This window comes from Pogoniulus pusillus, chromosome 35, assembly GCF_015220805.1.
Source record: "Pogoniulus pusillus isolate bPogPus1 chromosome 35, bPogPus1.pri, whole genome shotgun sequence".
Lineage (NCBI taxonomy): Eukaryota > Metazoa > Chordata > Aves > Piciformes > Lybiidae > Pogoniulus > Pogoniulus pusillus.
Window position 1 is genome coordinate 6,950,440 of NC_087298.1, and position 23,721 is coordinate 6,974,160.

Sequence of the window (23,721 nt, forward strand, 5' to 3'; positions counted from 1 at the left end):
AGCCTGATGTTTGTGTAATTCCTCTTTCCAGTTCCTTTGATACTTCTTTCTCCTCTTTCTCTGTGGCTGCTGAACTCCTGCCATGTCTTTGAGTGACCAAGCTGCTCAATATGAGCTCACCACTGTCCTTTGTGTCTGTTTTGGCTGTTCCTTGCAGGGGGACTTTGGTGAGGCAGGATTTCCAGGGACCATGGGCCTGTTTGGGCCAAAGGTAAGAGGCTGCCTTGTGGCTTTCCAGTCTCTCTTTACTGGGCACAGACAATGCAATATTTGCTGCAGACTCTATTAGCAGCTCTGCAGAAGCTACTGAAATGGCATCATGGTTCCAGCTACCTTTAGTCCATGCCTCTTCATTTGCTAAAGGAGTGTGTGCTTGCATGTGCTTTGTTGGAGCTTATTCATGCTAAAATGGGTGAATGATAGAGGAAAAAAGGCTCTCTATAAACTCTGGAGCAGGTTTCTTCACCTAAACATCTTTCAGGTGTCCTGCATTGGTCATCAGTTTGTACCTGAGACATTAATTCCTGTTCCTAATGTTGAAAGCCTTTGAATTAAATTCATCACAGCATCATAGACTGCTTTAGATTAGAAAGGATCTTTAAAGGTCATCTTGTCCAGCCTCCCTCAGGTGAAGAGGGACACCTTTAGATGTTTAGAATGTAATGGGTCCCTCACTAAGAGAAGGATATTGAGGTGCTGGAGCATATTTGAAGAAGGGCCTTGAAGCTGCTGAAGGGTCTAGAGCAGAAGTCTTGTGAGAAGTGACTGAAGGAACTAGGGTTGTTTAGTTTGGAGAGAAGGTGGCTGAGGAGAACCTTCTCAACTTCCAGAATTTCCTGAAAGGAGGTTGGAGCCAGGGGAGATGCCTCTTCTCCCAGGTAAAGAGCAGTAAAAGGAAACAGCCTCAAGTTCTACCAGGAGATGTTTAGGTTGGACATGAGGAACAATTTCTTTCCCAGAATGGTTGTCAAGCCCTAGAGCAGGCTGCCCAGGGAAACAGTGGAGTCTCCATCCCTGGTGGGGTTTAAAAGCCATGTAGATGTGCTGCTGAGGGATGTGTTTTAGTGGTGACCTGGCAGTGCTGGGTTACCAGTTGAACTCAATGATCTCAAAGGTCTCTTCCAAGCAAAATGAGTTTATCTAAAATTGGACCTTCCCATTGCCACCCACGAGGCAGCACCTCTGTCCTTGCAGCAGAGATGTAAGCAAGGGCATACGTTTGGGGCATGGCTGAAGGGATCTGGCATCTCATTTTTGCTTGCAGGGCCCCCCAGGAGACCTTGGTTTCAAGGGCATTCAGGGACCACGTGGACCACCTGGTCTCATGGTGAGTGATTTTCCAGTTCCTTTGGTTTGGGAGAATGTTCTTCCTCCATGCCCTGTCTGTGTGAGGCTCCAGAGTGCTTGCTCTAAGGGGCACAGTGCACTGTTCATCAGCTGCCTCTGGCACCACCTCTGAGTCACCCAAGCACATCTGCAGGCAGCCACACGTGCACTGCGTGGGTCTCTCCTGCCATGGAGACAGTCATGTTGCTCTGACCACTGCACAGACCACTCCAGTTACACTGAAATCTTCCTCTTTCTGGAATTTCTGAGGTTCTACATGCATCCTGGCAGCCACACTGTGGAGGCCTTGTGTCTCTGGACCTGCGTTTTGAACCAGTTTTACTTCAACCACAGCAAATGCCACCACCATGCTGCTGAAAAGCAGCAGAGATTCAGTGCCTGCCGTGGTGAAAATCCACCCTCAGTTCCCACAGGATGAGTCACTCACAGCTTTTCTTTTCTAGGGAAAAGAAGGGATTATTGGTCCACTTGGCATTCCAGGTCCCACGGGAAGCCCAGTAAGTATCTGTGCCTTTTGCTGCCTGCCCCTTTAGAAAAGCATCATGTTTGAGATCTGGGGTGCCTGAAACCAGCAGATGTAAATCCCAAGTCCTGCTGTATCAAGGGGGAAAAAATGGTCTCTAAGATGAACACCTTGATTGAAGCACAGGTTTAGCCTCTGGCTGCTTATCTAGTTGTAGGGACAACATCAGCTTAGGAGTAAGGAGTAAGCTAAGTGCACGTGTTTGGAGAGATTGGCTCTGACTAAAGACAAGAATTTGATTGCAGTCTTTCAAAAGCAAGCTGCCAGATTGCCCAAAGAACTTGGCCTGAGTGAGACAACAAAAAAAAACTACAGGAGAAAAAACTCCCCCAAAGTGATAAATGTTTTAAACTGGCAACAGCTCCATTCTGGGAAGTTTTGGAAATCCCTGCCTGCCCCCAAATGCCAGTGGTGATGAACACAGGCTAGAGATCAGGCTGGGGCTTCACAAAGGCAAGAGCAGGAACCTGCCCAGAGTCCAGTACAGGGACCACCAGTGGCAGAGATGAGGAGCAGGAAGATGAAGTTGGACTTTGCTAAAGCACCCAGTAGTGGCTGGGTTTTGCCTTGGGATGGGTAGGCTTTCATGGCAACCTGAGCTCATTTGTTCATTGGGTCCTTGCAAGCAGCTCCTGGGTGGCAACACAGGGAATCATAGAATGATTTGGGTTGGAAGGGATCTTAAGGGCCATGTAGTTCCAGCCCCCTGTTATGGGCAGGGACACCTTCCTCTACACCAGGCTGCTCAAAGCCTCATCCTGCCTGGCCTTGAATATTTCCAGGGAGGGGACATCCATAACTCCTTTGGGCAGCCTGTTCCATTGTCTCATAACAAGGAATCTCTTCCTTACATCTTCACCCCTTGTCCTGTCACTCCATGCCTGTGTCCAAAGGCAGTGCAGCTTGCTAACAGTCACTGACACAGCCTTGTCTGCTTTCCCAGGGGCCCAAGGGAGACAAAGGCAGCCGTGGAGAAATGGTAAGTGTTGGTGCACAGCCCTGGGCATCTCCTGCCATTGGGAGGGTCCCTCTGAGCAGCCCTAGAGTCATGCTGGGCTCCACTGCACCTGTGTGTGCTCCAGCTCAGTGTGGTGGCACCAGGCTGCCGCAAGGGCAATACACATCTGTCCATGTGCATGCACATCCAGGTGTGCATCCAGGCACCCACTTTGCTGTCAACATTTCTTAACCCAATGGCACAGCAAAGGCTGACAGGTTACCATGTTAGCTATGACCCATGGCATCTCCAGGAGCAAACCACAGCGAGTGGCAGCTCAAAAAGCCACACACTGCCCAGGCCAGGGGCACAGGACCCATCTGAGCAGCAGTGTTGCCTGGGTGCAGCCCCCAGAATAGTGGGAGGAATGTGCCAGAGCACATCCTCACCTTCTGCTCCTCCTCTGGGCTCCTTCTTACAGGAACTCTGATGGACTTTTACACCTTCTCATAGCTCCTTGGTGTTGTCACCATAGAGGGAATGTGAAGTATACTGAAGAGCAACATTTCTAACGAGCCAGGGTGCTGCCTCTGGCTCTTCTTGCTCACCATTTCCCACCTGCATGGGCACAGAAGAGGACAACAGGCTGATGAGGATCTGAGCCCCAGAGCAAGCATTTGCTGGTGGCAAAGCCATCAGCATCCTTTGCCACAACCCTGACTGCTGTTGGCAGACAATGCTGGGACCCTTTTCTTACTGTTTTTCCATCAGAGCACCCAGCCCTTGTGCAGGCAGCTTGGGAACAGCACACAGCTAGAGAGAGAGATTTGGAGTTATTTACAAACATCTTCTGACAGCTTCTTCCTTTTGTGTTTGTTGTGTTGATTTTTTTTCCTGCAGGGTCTGCAAGGACCAAGGGTAAGTATCTGAAACCACTTTTTCTGACCAATATCTTATATTTCAATACAACAGCTGCTTTTAGCAAATGTAAAGCTGCAGAGTGGGTAATTGTGCACACAGGGAACGTGGTAAGTACCTGGGGTTGTAGCATTCATGATAGCTAAGGAGCTAAAGCTGGGAACAGAGGATGCAGTAGGGAATGGACCAAGTGCAGACAGATGCACCCAGATTTAGGAGATGGGCAAATTGGGGCCACCTCCTATTTCCTGAAGGGTCTGGGAGAGCAGATGCTGCAAGATGTCCAAAATGTGGAGGATTTTAGTAAGGAACAGATTCATGCTGGTGACAACCATGAGAAGCAGAACTGTAAACTCTTTCACTAACTGATGCCACTCTGTCCTTAGGGTCCTCCAGGCCCACGAGGACACCCTGGCCCTCCGGTATGTATATGTGGGAAGAGCTCAAAGCCTTTATTGAAACGAGCTAAAATGATTGCTGTGATACCCTCCAGAGGGACTCTCCACTCATGGGAAGTTACAGCTTAGTCCCCTTCCTCGTATGCAAAAGTGGGTGTGTGAATAGAGCAGTGTTTCTTGTGCTTGAGCCCCAACCACCTCCCAGTACTCTATAGAGACAGCATTGTTGCCTCCCCCTCATCTGCACCGAGGAGCTGCAGGGGAAGGAGCATTTCAAAGGGCCTTGACTGTGTCTGCAGTTGCGACTGCCCAGCCCCTGGCTAACTAACGCCCCTTGTTTTGCTTTGCTTTCCAGGGAGCGCCGGGAATTGCAGCCTCCTTTGTAAGTTGTCATTTTCTGTGTGGTTGTTAATGGTGAGAATAAGTCCTGCAGAGCCAAGGTGCTGATGGGACATCCAGAAAGAGCTGCTGGGAGCCTGAAGACACACGCTCAGGTCCAGCAAGAGATGCTGTGTTAGCAGAGCAGTGCTTGAACCGCAGCCCCAGACCCAGAAGCGTTTGCTTGCATCAGGGCATGTTCAGCTTCTCACAGTCTCAGATCATGTCTTTTTCACCCCACACTAGCAACAAGATGGCTTTGGGGCAGCTTTCCAGACGCTTATCGACTCAAACATCGCGCTCAAGACAGAGGTAGGAGGGCAGGAGGGTACTTCTGGACTCACTGGTCTCTGCTGGGGCTGGAGGATGGGAATGGTCACAGTGCTGCTTGCTCTTTCTGCATGCTTCAAGCTTCTACCACCTTTGTGTGTTAACTGCTCTGGTTTGTTGCAGTTATCCTGAAGTATCTGGGGTCTTGGGGTCTGTGCAAGCAAAGATCCATTTAAAGGATACACTTCTGCTGAGTTATTCATTTGTGAAGGTCCAGACCTTATGACTTTGCCAGAAGTTAAGAGATGTCCTGTCCAGGACAGCACAGGGGCTGTAGCTCACTGGACCCCAGCCAGCACAGCCTGTCTTTGACCCTCTGAGTTTTTCCACAGATGAAGCAGAAACCCTTGTGGTTACAGCACCTGGTGTCCCCCAAGGCATACCTAACCTTGCATCCTTTTCTCTCCAGGGTTACCAACATCCAGACCTTCTCATGCTGGACCATGGAGGGGAGATCTTTAAGACTCTACACTACCTCAGCAACCTCATTCAGAGCATCAAAAGACCCCTGGGAACCAAGGAAAACCCTGCACGCATCTGTCGAGACCTCATGAACTGTGAACAGAAGATGAACGATGGTAGGAAGCCCTCAGTGTGCAAAGGCTGCTTCCTCCACAGGGCCACTTCACACAGCCCTGAGGGGCCTCCTTCCTTCAAACCATGTCGAAAGGGAAAACTTCCTTTTCTCATTCACAGAAAAGGTTAAGTGTCCTTCTTAACCCCCAAATCTTCCACTTCTTCAGGTACCTACTGGATTGACCCAAATCTTGGCTGTTCTTCAGACACCATAAAGGTCATCTGTAACTTCACCAACGGAGGGCAGACCTGTCTGAGCCCCATCACCGTCTCCAAGGTACACACAGCTCCACTCCAGCACAGCATTTCCCATACTACTATTACAAAATATTGACCCAGGGGTTTGTTGTCCCAGGACACCAGATGGTGACTGCTGTGGCACAGCAGGTTCCTCCTCGAGGCAGAGTTGCTGTAGCTGAACATTCAGAACTGCTCCTGTGCACTTAAAAAGCACCTCCAAGACTTGTTGACTGTTGTCAAGACAAAGCAGAGTGTTTCCAGAGATGTTTAACTAGCCCAAAGCCTTAACAGAGGCCCCTAATTCCACAAACACACTGCTCTCAAATGCTTTGTTGAATTGATTTATGTTTAGGTCACCCTTGCACATTGTTCTCTGCCACCTGCAAAAGTAAGGTCAGCTTAAATACACAAGTCTCCAGCAAAGTTCATGGCACAGGGTTTTCCTTGGTGCCAAAAAATGCCACTGGCAATGTCTGGGTTCACCTGCAGAGGAGCTGAACCTGCTGCTCTGCAGAGGTGTGTTGCATGCAGAGTTCACATGATTTTCTTTCTACTCAAGGACCTGCCAGCTGGTTCTGAAAAACCCTGCTGTGCCCTCCTGAAAGCTCTCCAAGCTGACTTGGCACCTGGCCCCTGTGCCCATGCTGCTCTGGCCACCCATGCACGGCCACGCTCAGCCTAAGCAGAGCACAGGGACCAGCTCTGCTGCCACAGCTTGCACTAACCCTGCTGCCCCCTCCCTCCAGCCCCAGCAGGGGGGCACATCTAACATCTCCATCACCTTCGCAGCTGGATTTTGACATCGGCAGAGTCCAGATGAACTTCCTGCGGCTGCTGAGCTCGGAGGTGGTGCAGCACATCACCATCCACTGCCTCAACACCTCTGTCTGGCGGGAGGGCTCAGCGGAGAGGCCGTCGGACAAAGCCCTGCGCTTCAAGGCCTGGAACGGGCAGGTGTTCGCGGCAGATGGGCAGCTCAGGCCTGAAGTGGCAGCTGATGATTGCAAGGTACCTTACTGCACAACAGGGGAGAAACGCCAGGCTGAGCCCACCCAGGGCACACACAAGGCTCGAGCCACACCTTGTGCTTCTTATTCTACCAAAAGGAAGGGTCTGCTTTAGCTGTTCTCCACTTTCATCCTCCAGGCCAGGGGGCTGCAGCAGCTCCTGTTAAGCAGATGCATTTCAGTATCTGAAGGGGACCTCAATGAAGGCTGGGGAGGGACTGCTTAGAAGCGCTTGTGGTGACACGACAAGGGGCAGTGGTTTGAAACTGGAGCTGGGTAGATTCAGGTTGGACATCAGAGGAAATTATTTACAATGAGGGTGGTGAAATACTAGAACAGGTTGCCCAGAGATATGGTGGAGGTCCCATCCCTGGAGACATTCAAGCCCAAACTGCAGCAAACCTGAGCAACCTGATCTAGTTGGAGATGTAGTTGGATCAGAAGGGAGCTTGTAGCTAGATGGGGTTGGTCTCTTCTGCCAGGCAAGCAGCAACAGAACAAGGGGACACAGTCTCAAGCTGTGCCAGGGCAGGTACAGCCTGGATGTCAGGAGGAAGTTCTTCCCAGAGAGAGTGATTGGCATTGGAATGGGCTGCCCAGGGAGGTGGTGGAGTTGCCATCCCTGGAGATATTCAAGCAAAGCCTGGCTGAGGCACTTAGTGCCATGGTCTGGTTGATTGGATAGAGCTGGGTGCTAGGTTGGACTGGATGATCTTGGAGGTCTCTTCCAACCTGGCTGATTGTATGATTCTATGTCCCAGCTCACTGCAGGACAAGAGAGAGTCCCTTCCAACCCAATGCATGATGAATCTGTGGCCTTCAAATAGAAGGCAAAAAATCACATTCCAAAGTTCTGTGGCAGCAGATAAAAGGCAGAAGGGGAACTGTCACCCAAAGGCTCAGCCCAATGCCCTGCTCAGCTGGCAGCCTAGTGTCCAGTCTGGCCTCACTGCTTCAGGAGCTTGTGTTTGGTGATGCCATTTCAAATCCAGTTTCCATCAATCTGATCTTGATAAAGAGTTCCCCAAAATGCCTTCTAAGCCTCACTGCAGACCTGCCCAGCCCAAAGGCACCCTCTTGCCTCACAGAGGGCATTTCCAGCACACCCCCCATGAGGCATGCTCCTGTTAAACAGCTTTTTCTCTCTCCCCCCTGGCTGCACAGATCAAGGACGGACGCTGGCATCGGACTCTCTTTTCATTCCGGACACAGGACCCCCAGCAGCTGCCAATTGTCAACATCTACAACCTGCCCCCATCCGAGCCAGGAAAGCAATACCACCTCGAGGTCGGCCCCGTGTGCTTCCTTTGAACAAAGCCATCGAAACCGGGCTGCAAGGCTTTGACCCCCAGTTTGGCCTATGTCTTCACACAGGCTCTCCCACCTCTCTGCCACAAGGACAGCTGGGCTGTATCTTCTGGGTCAACTCTTGCTCTAGCCCTCGGCTCCAGGGCTCCAGCAACCCGTGATCTACTGAACTCAGCAGATTGCTGGAAGGACTAACAAGGACGTGGGGGAAGCAGGTATCTGGACGTGAGGAACGCAAGGGATCAGGGGACTAAGGTTGCAGCAGTGCCACACACGAAGCTCGTTCGCGACCAAAGAAAAGATGGAGAGAAGCCTCAAGCGACATGCGGTGTGTGGTTGCTTGGGGCTGGTTTTCCCCCCCCACCCCCTCCCCATTTTGTCTTACCTGGTTCCTGAGTTACCAAATGTTCTTTCCCTTCAAAAAGCAATTAAAGGATAGAGCTTCCCTCTCAGAGCTTGTTGCCTTCTGGATGGCCACGTGCTGCATCAGGTCTCCCAGGTGGAGCTGCAAGTTGGATCTGGCTGCTCTGTGTACCGGAAGCATTTTGATGTGCAATACTAGAAGAGACAAAATATATATATTATATTATTTAAAGCAAACAAAAAAAGAACTTTAAAAAAAAAGCAAAAGATTTAAAAAGAAAGGGGAAAAAAAAAGAAAAATAAGAAAAAAAAAAAAAGAGAGAGAAAAAAAGGAAGAAGCAAACAAAGTTCCTCCTTCCATGGGTGAGCTTCATCAGTGTCCCTTCTCATGTGTAGAAGTGGGGTAGGAGAGAGTCCTGAAGCCAAGAGAGGAGAATGGAAGGAGGAGGAGGGGAAGAGATTGGTGCTAAAATAGAGAGAGAGAGAGAGGATGGGCTTGTCTGATTTGTTTCTACCTCTCACTGTGAAATCTCTGGTGCTCTTTAAAAGAAAGTGTATTATTTTATATATATGACTTTAAACTATTTAAGGATGTGAAGGTGCTACAGTGTCTCACCACAGACCCAGAAAAAAGGAAAGGAGAAAAAAAAAAAAAGCCCACAGGATCATGTCTCTAGGAAGAGATGAGGTCACAACCTTCAGCTAAATCAGAGGAACAGCCACCTTTAAAAGGGATCCTTTATTCACCGCGGATGCCAGTGGTGTGCAACGACCCCAACCGTGTCCGCGATCACCTTCGGGATGTTTTAAAAAGCCAATCTGAGTTGTCGCTGTTGCTGTTGTTGCTAACCAGCACTTCACTGCTTTGGGAGGGGAGTGAGTGATAGAGCTCATCTGGAAGCACTGAGCCTCAGAGAGAGCTATTGCGGAGTCAGTTTGCCGTGTCCGAGTTTGCTGCGGCCGCGCCTCCCTGCCGGCTCCGTCTGCGCGGCCGTTCCCTGGGCTAAGCTCCTATTTAAACCCAGCTCTGCCACCCTTTCTGTCTGGCCCCTCCGTCAAGACTGACCTGGCAGGCTTAGAGGGGTTTGGTTTTGTTAAGTTTTGTAGAAATTTAGTCTCTGTATGTAAATTTGGAGGATTTTCTTTTTTTTTTTTAAAGAGGATAATTATGGTAATCTTGAATTCTATATAAGGAATAATATTGATGTAATCAGAGCTGTACTGTATCAGAAATGCTTCAGTGCCTGGTTGGAGTGTTCATGTCTCATATATGAGCTATGGATTTTATTTTTTTGAGGAAAACAAAACAAACAAACAAAAAAAAAAGGAAATGATTATCTGTGAGTCTCTGTCTATCATTTTGGGTTTTCTTCTTCTTGTTTTTTTTTAACTACTGCCTGCTGGTTGGTTTCCAACAACTGTCAGAAAAGGTTAACCAGCTCTGTCCCAAATACCTCACCCTCCATGCAGCCCCTGCCTCTGCTCAGTAAATACCTCACCCCCCAGGGCAGCTCACCCTGGCACACCCTCACCCCCCCGGCCTAAACCTCCATCGCTCATCTGCTGCTTGCTGCCTGCCCCTGCACACACTCCTGGGTTTTTGCCTTATCCTCTGACCATCAGTTTTGTGTTTCTGGAGTTACTGTTTGTTCTCATTAAAGAGTCTTTTCTTCCTTTTTTTTTTTATCCTTTTTCTTTAATCCTTTTTCTTTCTTTCTTTTCCCTTTTGTTTTATTTTGGGACTTTAAATAAATATTTAAAACTGAGGCAATGAAACAGGACTGGTATAATGTTTTTTGTTTCTTCAAGGGAAACTAAAGAGGCAAGAGGGGAAAATACTCCATTGCTCAAGGATGATGAGTGTTTGTGTGACAGCCCAGAGACCCCCCAGGTGGCCTGGGAAGCCCAGCTCCCACCACAAGACCACCCACCCTCTGTTGACAGTCACAGCATGACCTGCCCAACCTTTAGCATGATACTAACTGCATGACAAGGCTGGGATCCTGATGACTCCTCCCCACTGTACATCACCCCACCACTGCCACCAGCCCATTTCTCATCCAGGTCCCCATCCTGAGACAATGTCAGGGAGCAAGAAGAAAGAAAAAAAATTGCAAGTTAGAAGAGCTGAGCTGACTTCTTTCATTGCTGAAGCCCAAATCACATCTCAGTTGCTTCAAGCTAGCTTTGAAACCAAACTGCTCCTTGCTTAGGAGGTCTCCAGGCCCCAGATTAGCCCCAGCCTTCAACTCTTGTGACTGCATCTGTCACATATGAGACAACAGCGAAGCCCCCATGGGCTTGAGCCAGGAAGGGGCACACAGGAGTGGTCCCCACACCCCCCATCAGGCTGAGCCACAGGAGTGCCTTGGCTGGGCGAGGTTGCATCAGAGGCAGCGGGAAGGGGCTGGGCACTGTTTGCTCACCGTGTTGCTGCCCTTCCCGGCAGTGCCCTGGCAGCTGGAGGGGCCAAGGGACTCCCTGCTCTGGGTACTGCAGGGAGCTGGGCACTGGTGCCAGGTCAGCTTTGGCAGCAGTTAAATGGCACGGATGGGGCTGACCATCTCGCAGGTGAGCCAGCTGGTCCCGGGGCACATGGCTTGTGGTCAGGGAGAAAACAAACACGGTTCAGAAGGACCTCAATGCACTTAATTATGGGGCCAGAGCTGGAGGAGATAGAGGGCACTGGTCAGTGGAGTACCCACCCCCGAGCCAGGACTTACTAAACAAGTTGCTGCCAATTATTTTTGATTACTTAAAATAATCAGCTATGATCCTTGTCAGCAGCCACAGAGCAAAGGCCACTTTAAGACTGCAAAGGTGGACTGAGATAAGGCATAACAGGGAGCTCAGCTGGAAGGGGCAAAGCCCCCAGATTTCAGGGCTTAAGGGATCCCTCTCAGCTGCTGTAGGGGTGGCTGAGGCACTGGGGCAGGACAGTGGCACCACTGAGGACAAGAAGGCAATAGTGGGTGTTGGGGTTTGGGCTTTAATTGTCATGGACTGGTTTGGGTGGGAAGGGACCTTTAAAGGTCATCTAGTCCAACCCACCAGCAGTCAGCAGGGACATCTGCAACTAGAGCAGGTTGCTCAGAGCCCCAAACAACCTGGCCTGAAATGTTTCCAGGGATGGAGAATCCACCACCTCTCAGGGTAGTCTGGACCAGGGGCTCACCACCCTTGGTGTAAAAACCAAAATTCCTTCCTTCTCTCCGCTCTGAATCTGCCTCTTTTAGTTTCAGACCATCACTGCTTGTACTGTCACAACATGTCCTGCTAAAAAGACTGTCCCACTCTTTCTTATTGATACCCCTTAGAGTATTGCAAGGCCACCAGAAGGCCTCCCCAGAACCTTCTCTTCTCCGGGCTGAACAACCCCAACTCTCTCAGTCCATCCTCACAGCAGAGGCATTCCAGCCCTCAGATCAATTTTGTGACCTCTTCTGAACTTGCTCCAACAGGTCCATGTCTCTGCTGTGCCAAGGAATCTTAGGCTGTAAGGAGCCTAATCCTGCTGTGCGCATCAACCTGCAGAGCCCTGTCCCAAGCAGCATCCACACCACCCCACTCCTCCCTCAAAGAAACCACATGAAGCCCAGCACCACCTCCATGCACTGGTGAGGAGCGAGGTGCAGACCCAAAGACCCCAAAGACCTGCCAGTGAGCAGTCACCACCCAACTGCCACCATGGGGGTTTATTTGCCCGGTGGAGGAAAGCCAAGTCCAGGTGTCATTCGGTTCCCTGCAGGCCTCCAAACACACCTGGAGCTGGCTGAGCTCTCTGCCAGGCAGAGGCAAAATTAATTGCCATTTCCCAGAACAAAAGCCCTTGCTGGTGAAATGTGGTTTGTTGTTTGGTTGTTTTTTTTCATCTTTCCTGTTGGAGAAATCCAAGTTGTTGCAAGTTTAATTTCCCCTACCCACTATTGCTTCATGCCTGAGCAAACAGCCCAGCTGCTGAACAAGCACGTCGGGGCCGGGGACATTCAGCTCTGCAGGCAGCCGTATATAAGGATGCAGCTCAGCGCCATCCCCGCCAGCAGGAGCCTCTCCTCGGACCGCCAGACGATGCTGGCCACCCTCACCCTCCTCCTGGGGCTGCCACTCGCCCTCACCACCGAGACCCCCACCTGCAGCCCGCTCATCCCAGTCACCTTCGACAATGGCACCATCCCTAGGGTAAGCCCTGCCCTCAGTGAGGGCTCCTGTCCTTTCCTTTCCTATCGGCATCACCAGCTGCTATGGGGCCAGGAAGAGGCTGTGAAGCCAGCTGGCAGCTCAGGCCTGGCTCACTGCCTCCCCATGCTCATTTTCCTGAAAAAAAAACAAGACATCTCCAGAGGAGCACTTGCAGCTCTTGTGCAGCTCTTGCTGTGCAGCACTTGCAGCTCTTGCTGTGCAGCACTTGCAGCTCTTGTGCAGCTCTTGTGCAGCACTTGCAGCTCTTGCTGTGCAGCACTTGCAGCTCTTGTGCAGCTCTTGTGCAGCACTTGCAGCTCTTGTGCAGCTCTTGTGCAGCACTTGCAGCTCTTGTGCAGCTCTTGTGCAGCACTTGCAGCTCTTGCTGTGCAGCACTTGTGCAGCACTTGCAGCTCTTGCTGTGCAGCACTTGCAGCTCTTGTGCAGCACTTGTGCAGCACTTGCAGCTCTTGCTGTGCAGCACTTGTGCAACACTTGCAGCTCTTGCTGCTCTTGCAGCTCTTGTGCAGCACTTGTGCAGCACTTGCAGCTCTTGCTGTGCAGCACTTGTGCAGCACTTGCAGCTCTTGCTGTGCAGCACTTGCAGCTCTTGTGCAGCACTTGTGCAGCACTTGCAGCTCTTGCTGTGCAGCATTTGCAGCTCTGTGCCCACATTCTCGTGAGCAGGCACCTTCTGAGGTGAGGCTTCCATCTGCCCATGCAAACCAGGCTGGGCAGCACCATTCCCAGTGCTTTGCTACTCTATTTTAAGTCCTTCAAGTGGTGGGTACTCGGGTCTCAAGCCTCCATCCTCAAAACCCTTCAATGCATAAACAGTGTTTAGTCCCCTGGGGACGTTTAGTGGGAGGAGAGCAATGAGAGCCAGGCAGAGGGACATGGCTGCAGAGACAAGCTGGCAGCTGGAGCATGGCCTTAGCTGGGAAGGGACAATACCAAGAGCCCCTCACCCAGCCTGAACCCTGCCCAAGGTGGCCACCTACCTGGGATGCTCACAGCAGGTCAGAGCATCTGCTTTTACTGACAGGGTGCCCCAGCACAGCTCCCCACCAACCCCTGCCCACTCCCCTTCCCTCTGCAGCTCCTGGGAAAATGGTTCTACATCATCGGTGCCTCCAAATACCCACCCCACCTGGAGGAGATTAAAGTGGTCAAATATGCAGGTTTTATCCTCTCTCCTGGCAGCCATGAGGATGAGCTCGACGTCGTGGAAGTCATGAGAGTGTAAGGATGGGGACTCGCCCCCCTCACCCAGCTCCCCCACAGGCATTTCCATCTGCTGGCACCACCCTCCGGGCTGAGACATCCTCACAGATTTGGGGCTGGAGAGCAGCTCTGTCAAATTCATTTCAGCTTCACAGCCCAGCTCGGGCTCTGAATGCCTTGGGGGGAGGTATTTGCCCTGTCTGACCTCTGTGCCCCACAGGAATGAGACCTGTGTGACGAGGAACAGCAGCAAGATCCAGGTCTTTCGGGAAAACTCCACCCTGATGCATGGTAAAGACCCAGCCAGGGCACAGTGGGCTGGAGATGGGGACATGACCACAGCTGCACTTTATACCCACCTGCCTCCATCCCCTGATATTTGGGAGCCTGAGCCCATGGCACTAAGCCCTTTTACACCAAAAAACCACATCTGGGTTGGGGGGAAGGTGGATTTTGTTCTTTGTGCAATGGGTGCAGCAGCACTGTGGGACCAGACTGGTCCCCGCTGGGATGAGGCTCCTGGAGTAAAGGGGATGAGAAGCCCCCTCCAGCTCTGCCCAGGCTGAACCTTGGCACAGTGTGACACTCACTAATGAGGACCTTGGTCTCTCTGTGTCTTGCAGTCGATAACAATGTGACTGCTACAGCCAAACTTATCCAAAGTGACAAAGACCTCCTGATCCTGAATTACTCCAGTGACAACTTCCCAGGTCTGAGCCTCTCAGGTGAGTGGATGCTGCCCTGGATCCATGGGCCAGCTCTGCCTGCAGACACATCAATAGGCACTGGCACACCCAGACCTTGCAGCAAAAAGCCCCTTTTCACTGGTATGGAGAGGGGAAAGATGAAGGTGGGCAGGCAGTGACCTTCCCATCAACACTACAGGGACCACCAAGGGGAAGCCCATGCTCTAAAACTCTATTTTCTGGCCTGCCCACTCCCTTTCCTCCTTTCACCACCCTGTTTCTGTAACAGCACGAACACCCAACGTGAGCAAGGAGCACCTGGAGGAGTTCAGAGCCCAGCTGCACTGCCTGGGCTTCACCGAGGAGGAGATCTTCCTCACTTCTGAACAGGTCCAAACCCCTCCTCAGGGCAGGAGAGCCCCAGCCTGGGCCAGCTGCTGACACCAGCTGGGAGGGGTGGGGGAAGTGTTCTAATATTGGTGTCCCACCACAGCTGCCCCTTTGCACATCCCCTCTCTTCCCCAAGCATTCTCCCAGGCCACCCCTGGCTCTTCAGATGGTTTGGGGGAAATGGGGCACCAACAACCACTCTCCCTGTCTCCTGCAGTATGCCTGTCCCCTGCCTGTGGAGAAGACAGATGAAGGTGACACAGAGTCATAGCTGGGATAACCCACTCAGGCTGAGTCAGCCACTCCATCCTCCTTCAGCTCCTCCTCAGGGACATCCATGCCTAGAGGCCCAGATGGACTCAGCTCAGTCTCAAGGCTTTGTGTTGAGGCTTTCTTTTTTCCCTCCTGGATGCATCACCTGCATTCCCTGTTCTCACCCAGACCCAAAATAAATCCCTGTGTGACAACCTGCTGCTGCTCCTGATACATCCTCACCACTGGGGGCAGGCAGGACCCCTCCTGCCTGTCCTGCCCACGATGCTGCATCTCCAATCTCACTGAGAAGCATGAAAAGCCGTGGACAAAACCCCACCGGGACCGAGTATGGCAGCAGGCATGGAAATGCTTCTTCCCCCCAGCAGTTCTGCAGTGGCACAGGACCCTCCTGGCCACCCTACCCAGTGAGTTCCCTCCACAGATTCACAGATTGCACCAGGTTGGAAGGGACCCTCAATGCTCATCTTGTCCAACCCCACTGCAGGGAACAGAGGACACCTCCAACTAGATCAGGCACAGGACACAGTGATGGAAGCATCCATTCATCAGCCTGAACCCCACAGGTGGATGTAGAAAGCCACCAACCCCTGTGGGTCTCCACCACTACAGGTCAGACCAGTCAAAGGGGTTTTAGCAGCCAAAATCCCACTGTGAATTTTCAAGCAAATCCCACAAAGTTCCCACTGCACCTGAGGCTTGAGCAGGGGTCATGGCAGGGTAGGGTGACACAGGGTAACATCATGCCTTCCACAGGGGTCCAACAAGGGAGAGAGGAGAGGGTGGGGAAAAAACACATTACCCAGGGTCCTGCACTTTGGCCACAACAGCCCCAAGAAGTGCTATAGGCTGGGGACAGAGTGGCTGGAGAGCAACCAGGAAGAAAGGGACCTGGGGGTACTGTTAGAAAGTAGCTGAACGGGAGCCAGCAGTGTGCCCAGGTGGCCAGGAGAGCCAATGGCATCCTGGCCTGGATCAGGAACACTGTGGCCAGCAGGACAAGAGAGGTTCTTCTGCCCCTGTACTCAGCACTGGTCAGGCCACACCTTGAGTGCTGTGTCCAGTTCTGGGCTCCTCAATTCAAGAGAAATGTTGAGGTGCTGGAACATGTCCAGAGAAGGGCAATGAAGCTGGTGAGGGGCCTGGAACACAAACCCTATGAGGAGAGGCTGAGGGAGCTGGGGGTGTGCAGCCTGCAGAAGAGGAGGCTCTGAGCAAACCTCATTGCTGTGTACAACAAGGGAGGTTGTAGCCAGGTGGGGTTGGTCTCTTCTCCCAGGCAACCAGCAACAGAACAAGGGGACACAGTCTCAAGTTGTGCCAGGAGGGGTCTAGGCTGGATGTTAGGAGGAAGTTGTTGGCAGAGTGATTGGCATTGGAATGGGCTGGCCAGGGAGCTGGTGGAGGCACCATCCCTGGAAGTGTTTAAGAAAAGACTGAATGAGGCACTTAGTGCCATGGTCTGGTTGATTGGACAGGTCTGGGTGCTAGGTTGGACTGGATGATCTTGGAGGTCTCTTCCAGTCTGTTTGATTCTATGATTCAGGGCCCAAGTGAGGGTGCTCTGGTACCAGGGAGCAAAGGGCAAACAAAAAAAGTCAGAAGAGCAGGTCCTGCCTTACCCAATGGAGATGGGAGAAGGATGGGGAAGTAAGAGGGAGCGGCTGCTCTTAGGAACACAAAAGGCAAACTTAGGGCAGACTTTAGTTTTAGGTGCAGCAGACACCCCATCGGCATCATCTCACCAAGGGTCTGCTGCCAGGGACGCAGCACGCCCGGGGCTGGGTACACAGCTCCGGGCAGTGCCTCCACGAGGTGCTGCTTGCGTCACCAGCACGTCCCCGCCTCGCAGGACTCAAACGGCCGAGCATGTCCGTCCGTCTGTCCAGGGCTCTGCTCGCCCCGCATTTCCAAGCGCCCACGGCCGTGGGCGCTGCCCTGCTCAGCCTTGGGGTGCTGCTGCCCACGGCTGCCCCGCACCCAGACAACACCACTGCAGCCAAGGTAGGAGAGCCCCGGGGGGCTGCCCCACGCCTGCACTGAGCGCGTCGGTGCTCTGCTAAGCGTCACTGCCCCTTGGGAAAGGGGGACACCCTCCCTCCCTTCTGTCCCTGTCCCCGCCGCCGGTACACCTGCTGAGCTGCCTGCCGCCGAGGAAAGCTTTGCTTTCCCGCAGCTGGGATTGCCCACTTTTCTGGTGGTCCCGCAGCAAGGTGTCCGCGCAGCCTGGGGGCTGGGTGGGTGTGGATTTCGGTGCTGATCCTCCGGGCAGCACGGGGCTGTCCTCACCCAGCTGCACCGCGCAGGGGCACCCGCGGTCCGCACCAGCACCGCTTCCCAATCCTCACCTTCAGCTGCTTTGGTTTGGTTTTGTTTGCGCAGGTTTCAGGTTGCTGCTGCGGTCCAAGGTGAAAGGTAACAGTTTTGCTATGCGGAGGACGGAAATTTCTTCCCGAACACCCACCCTGCAAGCCCCAAAGCTCTCACCACCCTGCCTCTGTCTCCCCACAGCTGCTGGGGACATGGCTGTACGTGGCTGGGGCTGCCCAGTTCCCCCAGCACCTCCTGGAGATGCTGCTCATCGACCACGGCTACCTCCAGGTGGAGCCCCACACCGGGGGGCAGGAGCTGCTCATCACCCAGCACGTCGCAGTGTGAGATGCAGCCCTCGAGTCTCTGCCCCAGCCTATCTCCTCGCACCTGCTGCCGCACCTGCAGCCACTTCAGCACTCAACAGGAGCAGAGTTTCAGACTGATTTACCAGAAGAGAGGCTCTCCTGTCCCCTCTTTCTTCACCTCTCCTTTTGTTTATTCAATTTCCAGACTTCCCACATTTAGACAAGTTTTGCAGGGTGCAGAGGTCTTGTAGACACCAAGCCCTGCAGGATGCAGGAAAGGAGAAGACCTCTCCAGAAATCCCTGTGCCATAGTCGTTGGCTCTGCCAGACACCAAAAGCTGTGTCCCCCTGCCCAGGACTTTAGGGTGATGAATTTCTCTGTGCCAATGCAGGCAGTTTGTGCTAGTTTGAAGGCCAAACCATCACACAGTTTCAGGTATTTCAGTGTGGAAGATGCCTTGCTGTCGAGCAGCCAGGGCAAGGCTAAGACCACAAGCCGCAGGTGGAGGTCAGACAAACATACATGAGAAATGCTTCACTGTGACAGTGAGAGCAGTTAACCCTGCAGAGGAGCTGCCACAGCTGTGTGCCAAGGCTGGAGGCACACGTGTTGTGCAGTGCCAGGCCCAGGTCTGGGGCTTTGCTGGTCCTTTCTGGCCCACTGTGAGTGTCTCTTCTGCCACTCTCCTTGTCCCCCTTTCTCTCTCTCTCTCCAGGGGGGACCAGTGTCTCACCAACAACTCCACCTACTTTGACATCTCCACGGGTAACAGCACGCTGGTGAAGCACGGTGAGTAGCACCAGCAGGTGCAGCTAGGAGGGTTATCAGCTACTCCCACTTTTTGCACAGGCTGAGACACAAGGAGCTCGTGTCCACGTTTTACATCATCTGATGCATTTCATTCCCGGGTTGCTTTGTCTGTCTGAAGCCTTGGTGGGTTCTGAAATGGCTCCCCAGGGCTGGGGACACCCTGGGGATTGTGGTCACACGATCTCACCACACTAAACCCTACAAGGCAAAGCCATGCCAGGAGCAAGGGAAGAAACTGCTCCCAGCCTCGTAGGAGACATTTGCAAAGTCATTTCACAATCCCTCAGGGAAAGGAAGGGAACATTTAGAGTAGGTTTCAGCAAATTAATGGAGCCTACCATTACAAATTGTTTTCTCCTCACTGAGGAAATGGGGTGAGCCATTTGGGGTAGGAGTTACAAACCCTCTCAGTGACCCAGCCAAGACAGCGTTGCCATGAGCAGGGGACAGTTCCTCCCTATTTTTGCAGCCCCGTAGGTTTTGGAGCTAGCCACATCAGCAATCCACACCATACAGCATGTGGCAGCAGTAGGACAGGAGCTGGGCAAGCCTGGCTTCTTCACATTTAAGAAATGCAATTCAAATAAACCAAGAGCCAAACAAGTCACCCCAGGTCAGGACATTTATCCTCACCTGCTGCTAAGGGCTGGACTCTATGGCTACAGCTGGTTCTCACACCCAGGCTATGGTTTATCACTGCTGCAGTACTGAAAATACTGAATGTTGTGGCTGTCCCTAACGCTGTTTTCTCAAAGCCAAGACCCAACAAATTGTGGGGACACTGGTGAACCTCAGCACTGAAGATGTTTTACTCATCCAGCACCAACTGCAGAGAGAAAGGACATATCTGGGACTGTATCTCTACGGTATGCAAACTCCACCCTGAAATATCTTACAGCTATCACAAGACACCGAAACACAGACACGAAATTCTCAGCTAAAGCCACACAGGAACTTGATTCACAGCCAGTGATCTTCCTGCAGCCACCATGCCAGGGGTCACAGAGGATTGACAAATCCCATTCAACCTCTTGGCAGAGGAGAAAGAGCAGGTTAAAGACAAAACCCACTGACGCCACAAATACTCAGCAGGAAGCAAACACAACTCAGCATCGATATCGTTGTAAATCTCAATATTTTCAGTACTTGCCTCCCAGGGCAGAGCACGTGGCTTTGTGATACCAGCACAGGCAAGGCTGATCAGATCTACCCACAACCCCATGAAGCAGCATTTGAGACCTTTATAAGGTTTTTAGACCTTGATAAGGGGGTTGATAAGGTATAAGGTTTTTAGACCTTGATAAGGGGGTTGATAAGGTTTCCCATTGCCCTTCCAAGCTGCGAAGTAGTTGCCTAAGAGAGTTGGAAGGCATGTACAGAAAAATGCCAACAGCCTTGGTCCCTCCCAATGCCCTGAGAGTATCTACCCTACAGCCCTTCAGAGCAGGCAGAAGCAGAGCTCACTGTAAAGAGAGTTTAAGAAAGCAACGCCCAAGGCTGGTTTTGGTGAGAGGTGTTCACCGTGGGGGCGAGAGACCCCCGCAGAAACCACATCCACAGCAAGCGTTCACTGGTAGCCCGGGGAAGTGAGGCATTGAGGGCAAGGACACAGCACAAAGGGCTACGTTGAGGCCACTGCTCCCTATCTAATGCCTGGCAAATGCTGCTCCTTTTCCAGCCCGACAGCTGAGCATGAGCACCTCGCACCGGGAAGCGTTCGAGCAGCACGCCAGGGGCCAGGGGCTGGGCGCGGAGGCGATCGTGTACGCGCCCTGGAGCACGGTAGGTGGCTGCTCGGCGTGCACCGAGGCTGGCAGCACCTCCGTGGCCTCACCTCGGACAGGGGTTCACAGATCCCATGCTGAAGCTGCCAAATTGGGAACTCAGAGAGAGGTTTTCAAGGTGGTGGAAATGATTCAGGGGAGTAAATAAATGCAAGTTTGCTTTGACAGTGATGGTGGATTACAGTCACAGCCCCGTGCACTTAGGTGGTTCCTCAAAGCAAATACTTGCACCTGAGAATCTCCAGGGGGAACCTTGGTAATTGTTTGCCTCCCCTACCAGAGAAGAGATAGCTACAGCACAGGATTTTGGTCTGTAAATGGGGTTCAGGACTGCACAAGCCAGTCCTCCTCTCATCTTAGCATGGCAGGGTGGGGTCCCTTATTTTGAGCTGGGGTCCAGCTCTGAGCTTCCAGTCCAGGAGACATCAAAAGAAGAGTCAATGCCAGCCAATCTCATTAAAATACAATCATAGAATCAAACAGGTTGGAAGAGACCCCCAAGATCATCCAGTCCAGCCTAGCACCCAGCCCTATCCAGTCAACTAGACCATGGCACTAAGTGCCTCAGCCAGTCTTTTTTTTGACTAGACCTTTTCCTTTAGTTTTCCTTCTATTTTTCATCAGACTACCACCTCTTTTGGGATGTTTTATCCTGCACACAACCCAGTTCCCAAGTTAGCTTGATGGGGCATCCTTCTGCAAAGTGAGGGGTGAAAAAAAAACTTACCTTTTTCTGTCCCATCTTGTCCCTCCATTCCTGTTCTGGCTGTCTACTTATTCATAGGAGATGCTGAGCTTCCAGTGGAGCTCAAAACCCCACTCTGAGCTGCCTGACTGAACCTGGTGCAGCTCCAGACATGCCCCAGCCTCAAGAGACTTCAATTAAAACTATTACTTCCAGGTTCAGCTTTAGAGCAAGTGGGAACAGGGACCTGGGCACAGGTTAAAACCCTCATGGTGGGGCACGGGCGGGTCAGGTCACCTCTTTTGCAATGGGCAGCACCTGTGTGTCAGAGCCCAGCTCCTCCAAATCACCAGCTGGCTCACATCTAAATTTGGGCAGTACTAATTGTATTCAGAGAAGGCCAAGATAGGCAGAATCAGCCAGAACAGAGCCTGGTGTGATCACTGTTAGTAGAGGAGGGGTTTGTGCCCAGCTAAAAGGCAGTAAGATGAAACCAATTAAACAAGGCAGTACAGATTTTGGGGACCTTTTCATCAGGGTGAAAGAGATGGACATGAATAGAGCACAAGAGCAGAGGCTCACATACCTCAAGGCAGCAGCAGAACTCCTGAGTGCCTGGGCAGCATGAGCTTGATCCTGATTTCTCAGGAAGCTGGACTCCCCTTTTCCTTCACTCCCTGACCCCCCAACATAGCACAGTTTTGGCCCAGACACCCAGATTCCTCCTTACAGCACAGGCATGGCAGATGGCAGCAGCACCTGTGAGTGGGGCAGGGCAGGGAAGGCTGTAGCTTCTCTACCCCCCCTTAGGCTTACAAACAGACAAAAAGGAAAATACTTGTTTCTTAGGCTCTCTCCTGGTGCACTGCTGGTTTCACACCGTTGTTGTTCTCTTTGGAAGGAGCTGTGTCAAGTGAAAGAGATGGGAAAAGGAAACAGCCCACACATGGAGCCCACAACTGTGGGCACAGCACCACCTCCTCCAGGTACCCAGCAGCCCAGGAGCACAGACAACTAAGCCCGTGCGAGGCAGTAAGTGCCTTGCTCAAACTGGCTTCCTGTTGTCGCCAAGATGTTGGAGAGCAGAGGTTCTGGAGGGAGCAGAAACGGGGCTTTCAATAAAAAACAAACCCACAAATGGAACAACCAGTTCACCTCCTGTGTAATTCAACCGGGAGCTGGGAAAAGCCAGGCGTAAGCAGCGAGGGATGCAAAACAAGGGGACACGTGGAAGGTTCTCGGGCTGACTCACCCCGAGCTCTGCTACAGCACCAGTGCCTAAGCGGAGCAGTGATGGAGGCTAACCAGAAGAGGGCAATCATTAACTACTGTAGGGGAGTGCCAAGCGTTTGATGGGTGAGGAAGCTACGGAAAGCTAGAAACTTCTCTCCACGCACAGCTGGCAAGAAGGTGCCTCGCTAGAAACAGGCATCTCTCTTGACAGCAGTTTGGCTGCTGGACGTAGCCCAGCTGGGGCAGGTGGTCCTGCCCAAACGCCTTGACCCAGGGCAGAAGCTTCTCAGTAGTGTACATCCACAGCAAGGTTTGCAACATGGTAGGCTGACACTGACAAATCACCCTCCTGCCAGCGAGGGAGGGGGAGCCAGCCCAAGCCAGGCTGGATTTTCAGTTCTGCAGAGGAGAAAAGGTCGTGTTTCCTCATCTCCAAAAAAGCTTGGCACCCCAGAGGTGAGGTTCAAGTGCCATGACTGACATTGCACCTCCAGTACACCCCTGCATTTGTGGGGCACCTCACACACAGCCTTCATCACACCCCCAGCCCCAAGGGCAGGAGAACACTGTCACTGTACTTGTTAGAGCAGGGGGAGGTTTAAAATAAACTATTTTTGATGCGTTTCTGGAGAGTAGTTCAGTTTCAAGTTCTAATCTAGTAATTAAACACTGAAAATAATCTTTCTTCCTTAAAAAGGCAGAAAAATAGAAGAGCTGGAGGGAAGAGAGTGAGGACAAGAGCCCTGCTCCTCCCTCTGTGGCACCAGGGTGCCCTGTCCCTGTACAGCAGCATTTCCTGGGCACTATTTCAGTGCTGAGCCTTTGGCCCCATTCCTGTAACAAACATGAATTTTAAAAGGCTGAGCACAGCCAGTTGCCTCCTGGTCTCAGGGCACAGGTACCTGGCCAGCCTTTGCCTCAGACACATCTTTATTCTTTTGTGACACACAACATAACCTCGAGAAGTGAGACAGTTAAAGGCCAGGAGAGGGGATGCTGCCAGCTGCCTTGAGCACTGCGGTCCAGAGCGTCAATAAGCATCTCAGCTGACACCACAGGGGAGCAGCAGCTCAGATTACAGGGACACAGACTTCACGAGTAGATTTACAGCTGAATAAAAGCCTTGAATTGCAGTCAGAGACATAGGGAACCAATAAACCCAGTCTGGCCCCCACAGCAAATTTTGTTCACCAGAATCAGAGGCCACTTGTGCTGCCAGCTGTGGTTTCTGAATGACCTTCAAGGGCAGCTCTCCTGGCTGCGTTTTTATTTAAGGAAAAAAAACTTGAACAAAGCCTTTGTTTTGAAAACTCTGTAAGCCAAGTTCCTTTGAGGGCATAATTGGACTGCAGAACTTCCAGCTTTTCTGGGAAGCTTACTTCTCTGAACAGTTACAGATACTGCACAGCTGAGCAAAGTTCAGCGACATTCAGAGGGGTTAACTGCATCTGAACATCCACAACTCATCACAGCCATCAGCAGGCTCCATCCCAGGGTTACTGGCTTTAAGAAT

The 23,721-nt window shown here is 52.0% G+C and overlaps 3 protein-coding genes across 3 annotated transcripts in view; all 3 read left to right on the top strand.

Annotated features, from left to right (window-relative positions):
• Positions 1-9,669, top strand: part of LOC135190255 (collagen alpha-1(XXVII) chain-like) — a 170,223-nt gene extending 160,554 nt beyond the window's left edge. The window contains 14 exon segments of the mRNA XM_064171406.1: positions 158-211; positions 1,265-1,327; positions 1,791-1,844; positions 2,814-2,849; positions 3,708-3,725; positions 4,112-4,147; positions 4,479-4,505; positions 4,748-4,813; positions 5,241-5,409; positions 5,575-5,684; positions 6,437-6,655; positions 7,819-7,941; positions 8,029-8,195; positions 8,197-9,669. Of these exon segments, the coding sequence (XP_064027476.1) occupies positions 158-211; positions 1,265-1,327; positions 1,791-1,844; positions 2,814-2,849; positions 3,708-3,725; positions 4,112-4,147; positions 4,479-4,505; positions 4,748-4,813; positions 5,241-5,409; positions 5,575-5,684; positions 6,437-6,655; positions 7,819-7,941; positions 8,029-8,195; positions 8,197-8,401 (1,347 nt within the window). The 3' untranslated portion in view covers positions 8,402-9,669.
• A 2,724-nt stretch (positions 9,670-12,393) lies between these two features.
• ORM2 (orosomucoid 2) lies at positions 12,394-15,271 on the top strand. Its single transcript, XM_064171196.1, has 6 exons — positions 12,394-12,504; positions 13,604-13,746; positions 13,949-14,019; positions 14,352-14,453; positions 14,704-14,804; positions 15,022-15,271. Exons 1-6 carry the CDS (start codon positions 12,394-12,396, stop codon positions 15,073-15,075), a joined length of 582 nt encoding a protein of 193 aa, XP_064027266.1. The 3' UTR covers positions 15,076-15,271.
• A 1,675-nt stretch (positions 15,272-16,946) lies between these two features.
• LOC135190254 (uncharacterized) lies at positions 16,947-22,124 on the top strand. Its single transcript, XM_064171405.1, has 6 exons — positions 16,947-17,081; positions 17,589-17,731; positions 18,412-18,485; positions 19,262-19,372; positions 20,185-20,288; positions 21,877-22,124. Exons 1-6 carry the CDS (start codon positions 16,947-16,949, stop codon positions 21,991-21,993), a joined length of 684 nt encoding a protein of 227 aa, XP_064027475.1. The 3' UTR covers positions 21,994-22,124.
• The last annotated feature ends 1,597 nt before the right edge of the window (positions 22,125-23,721 follow it).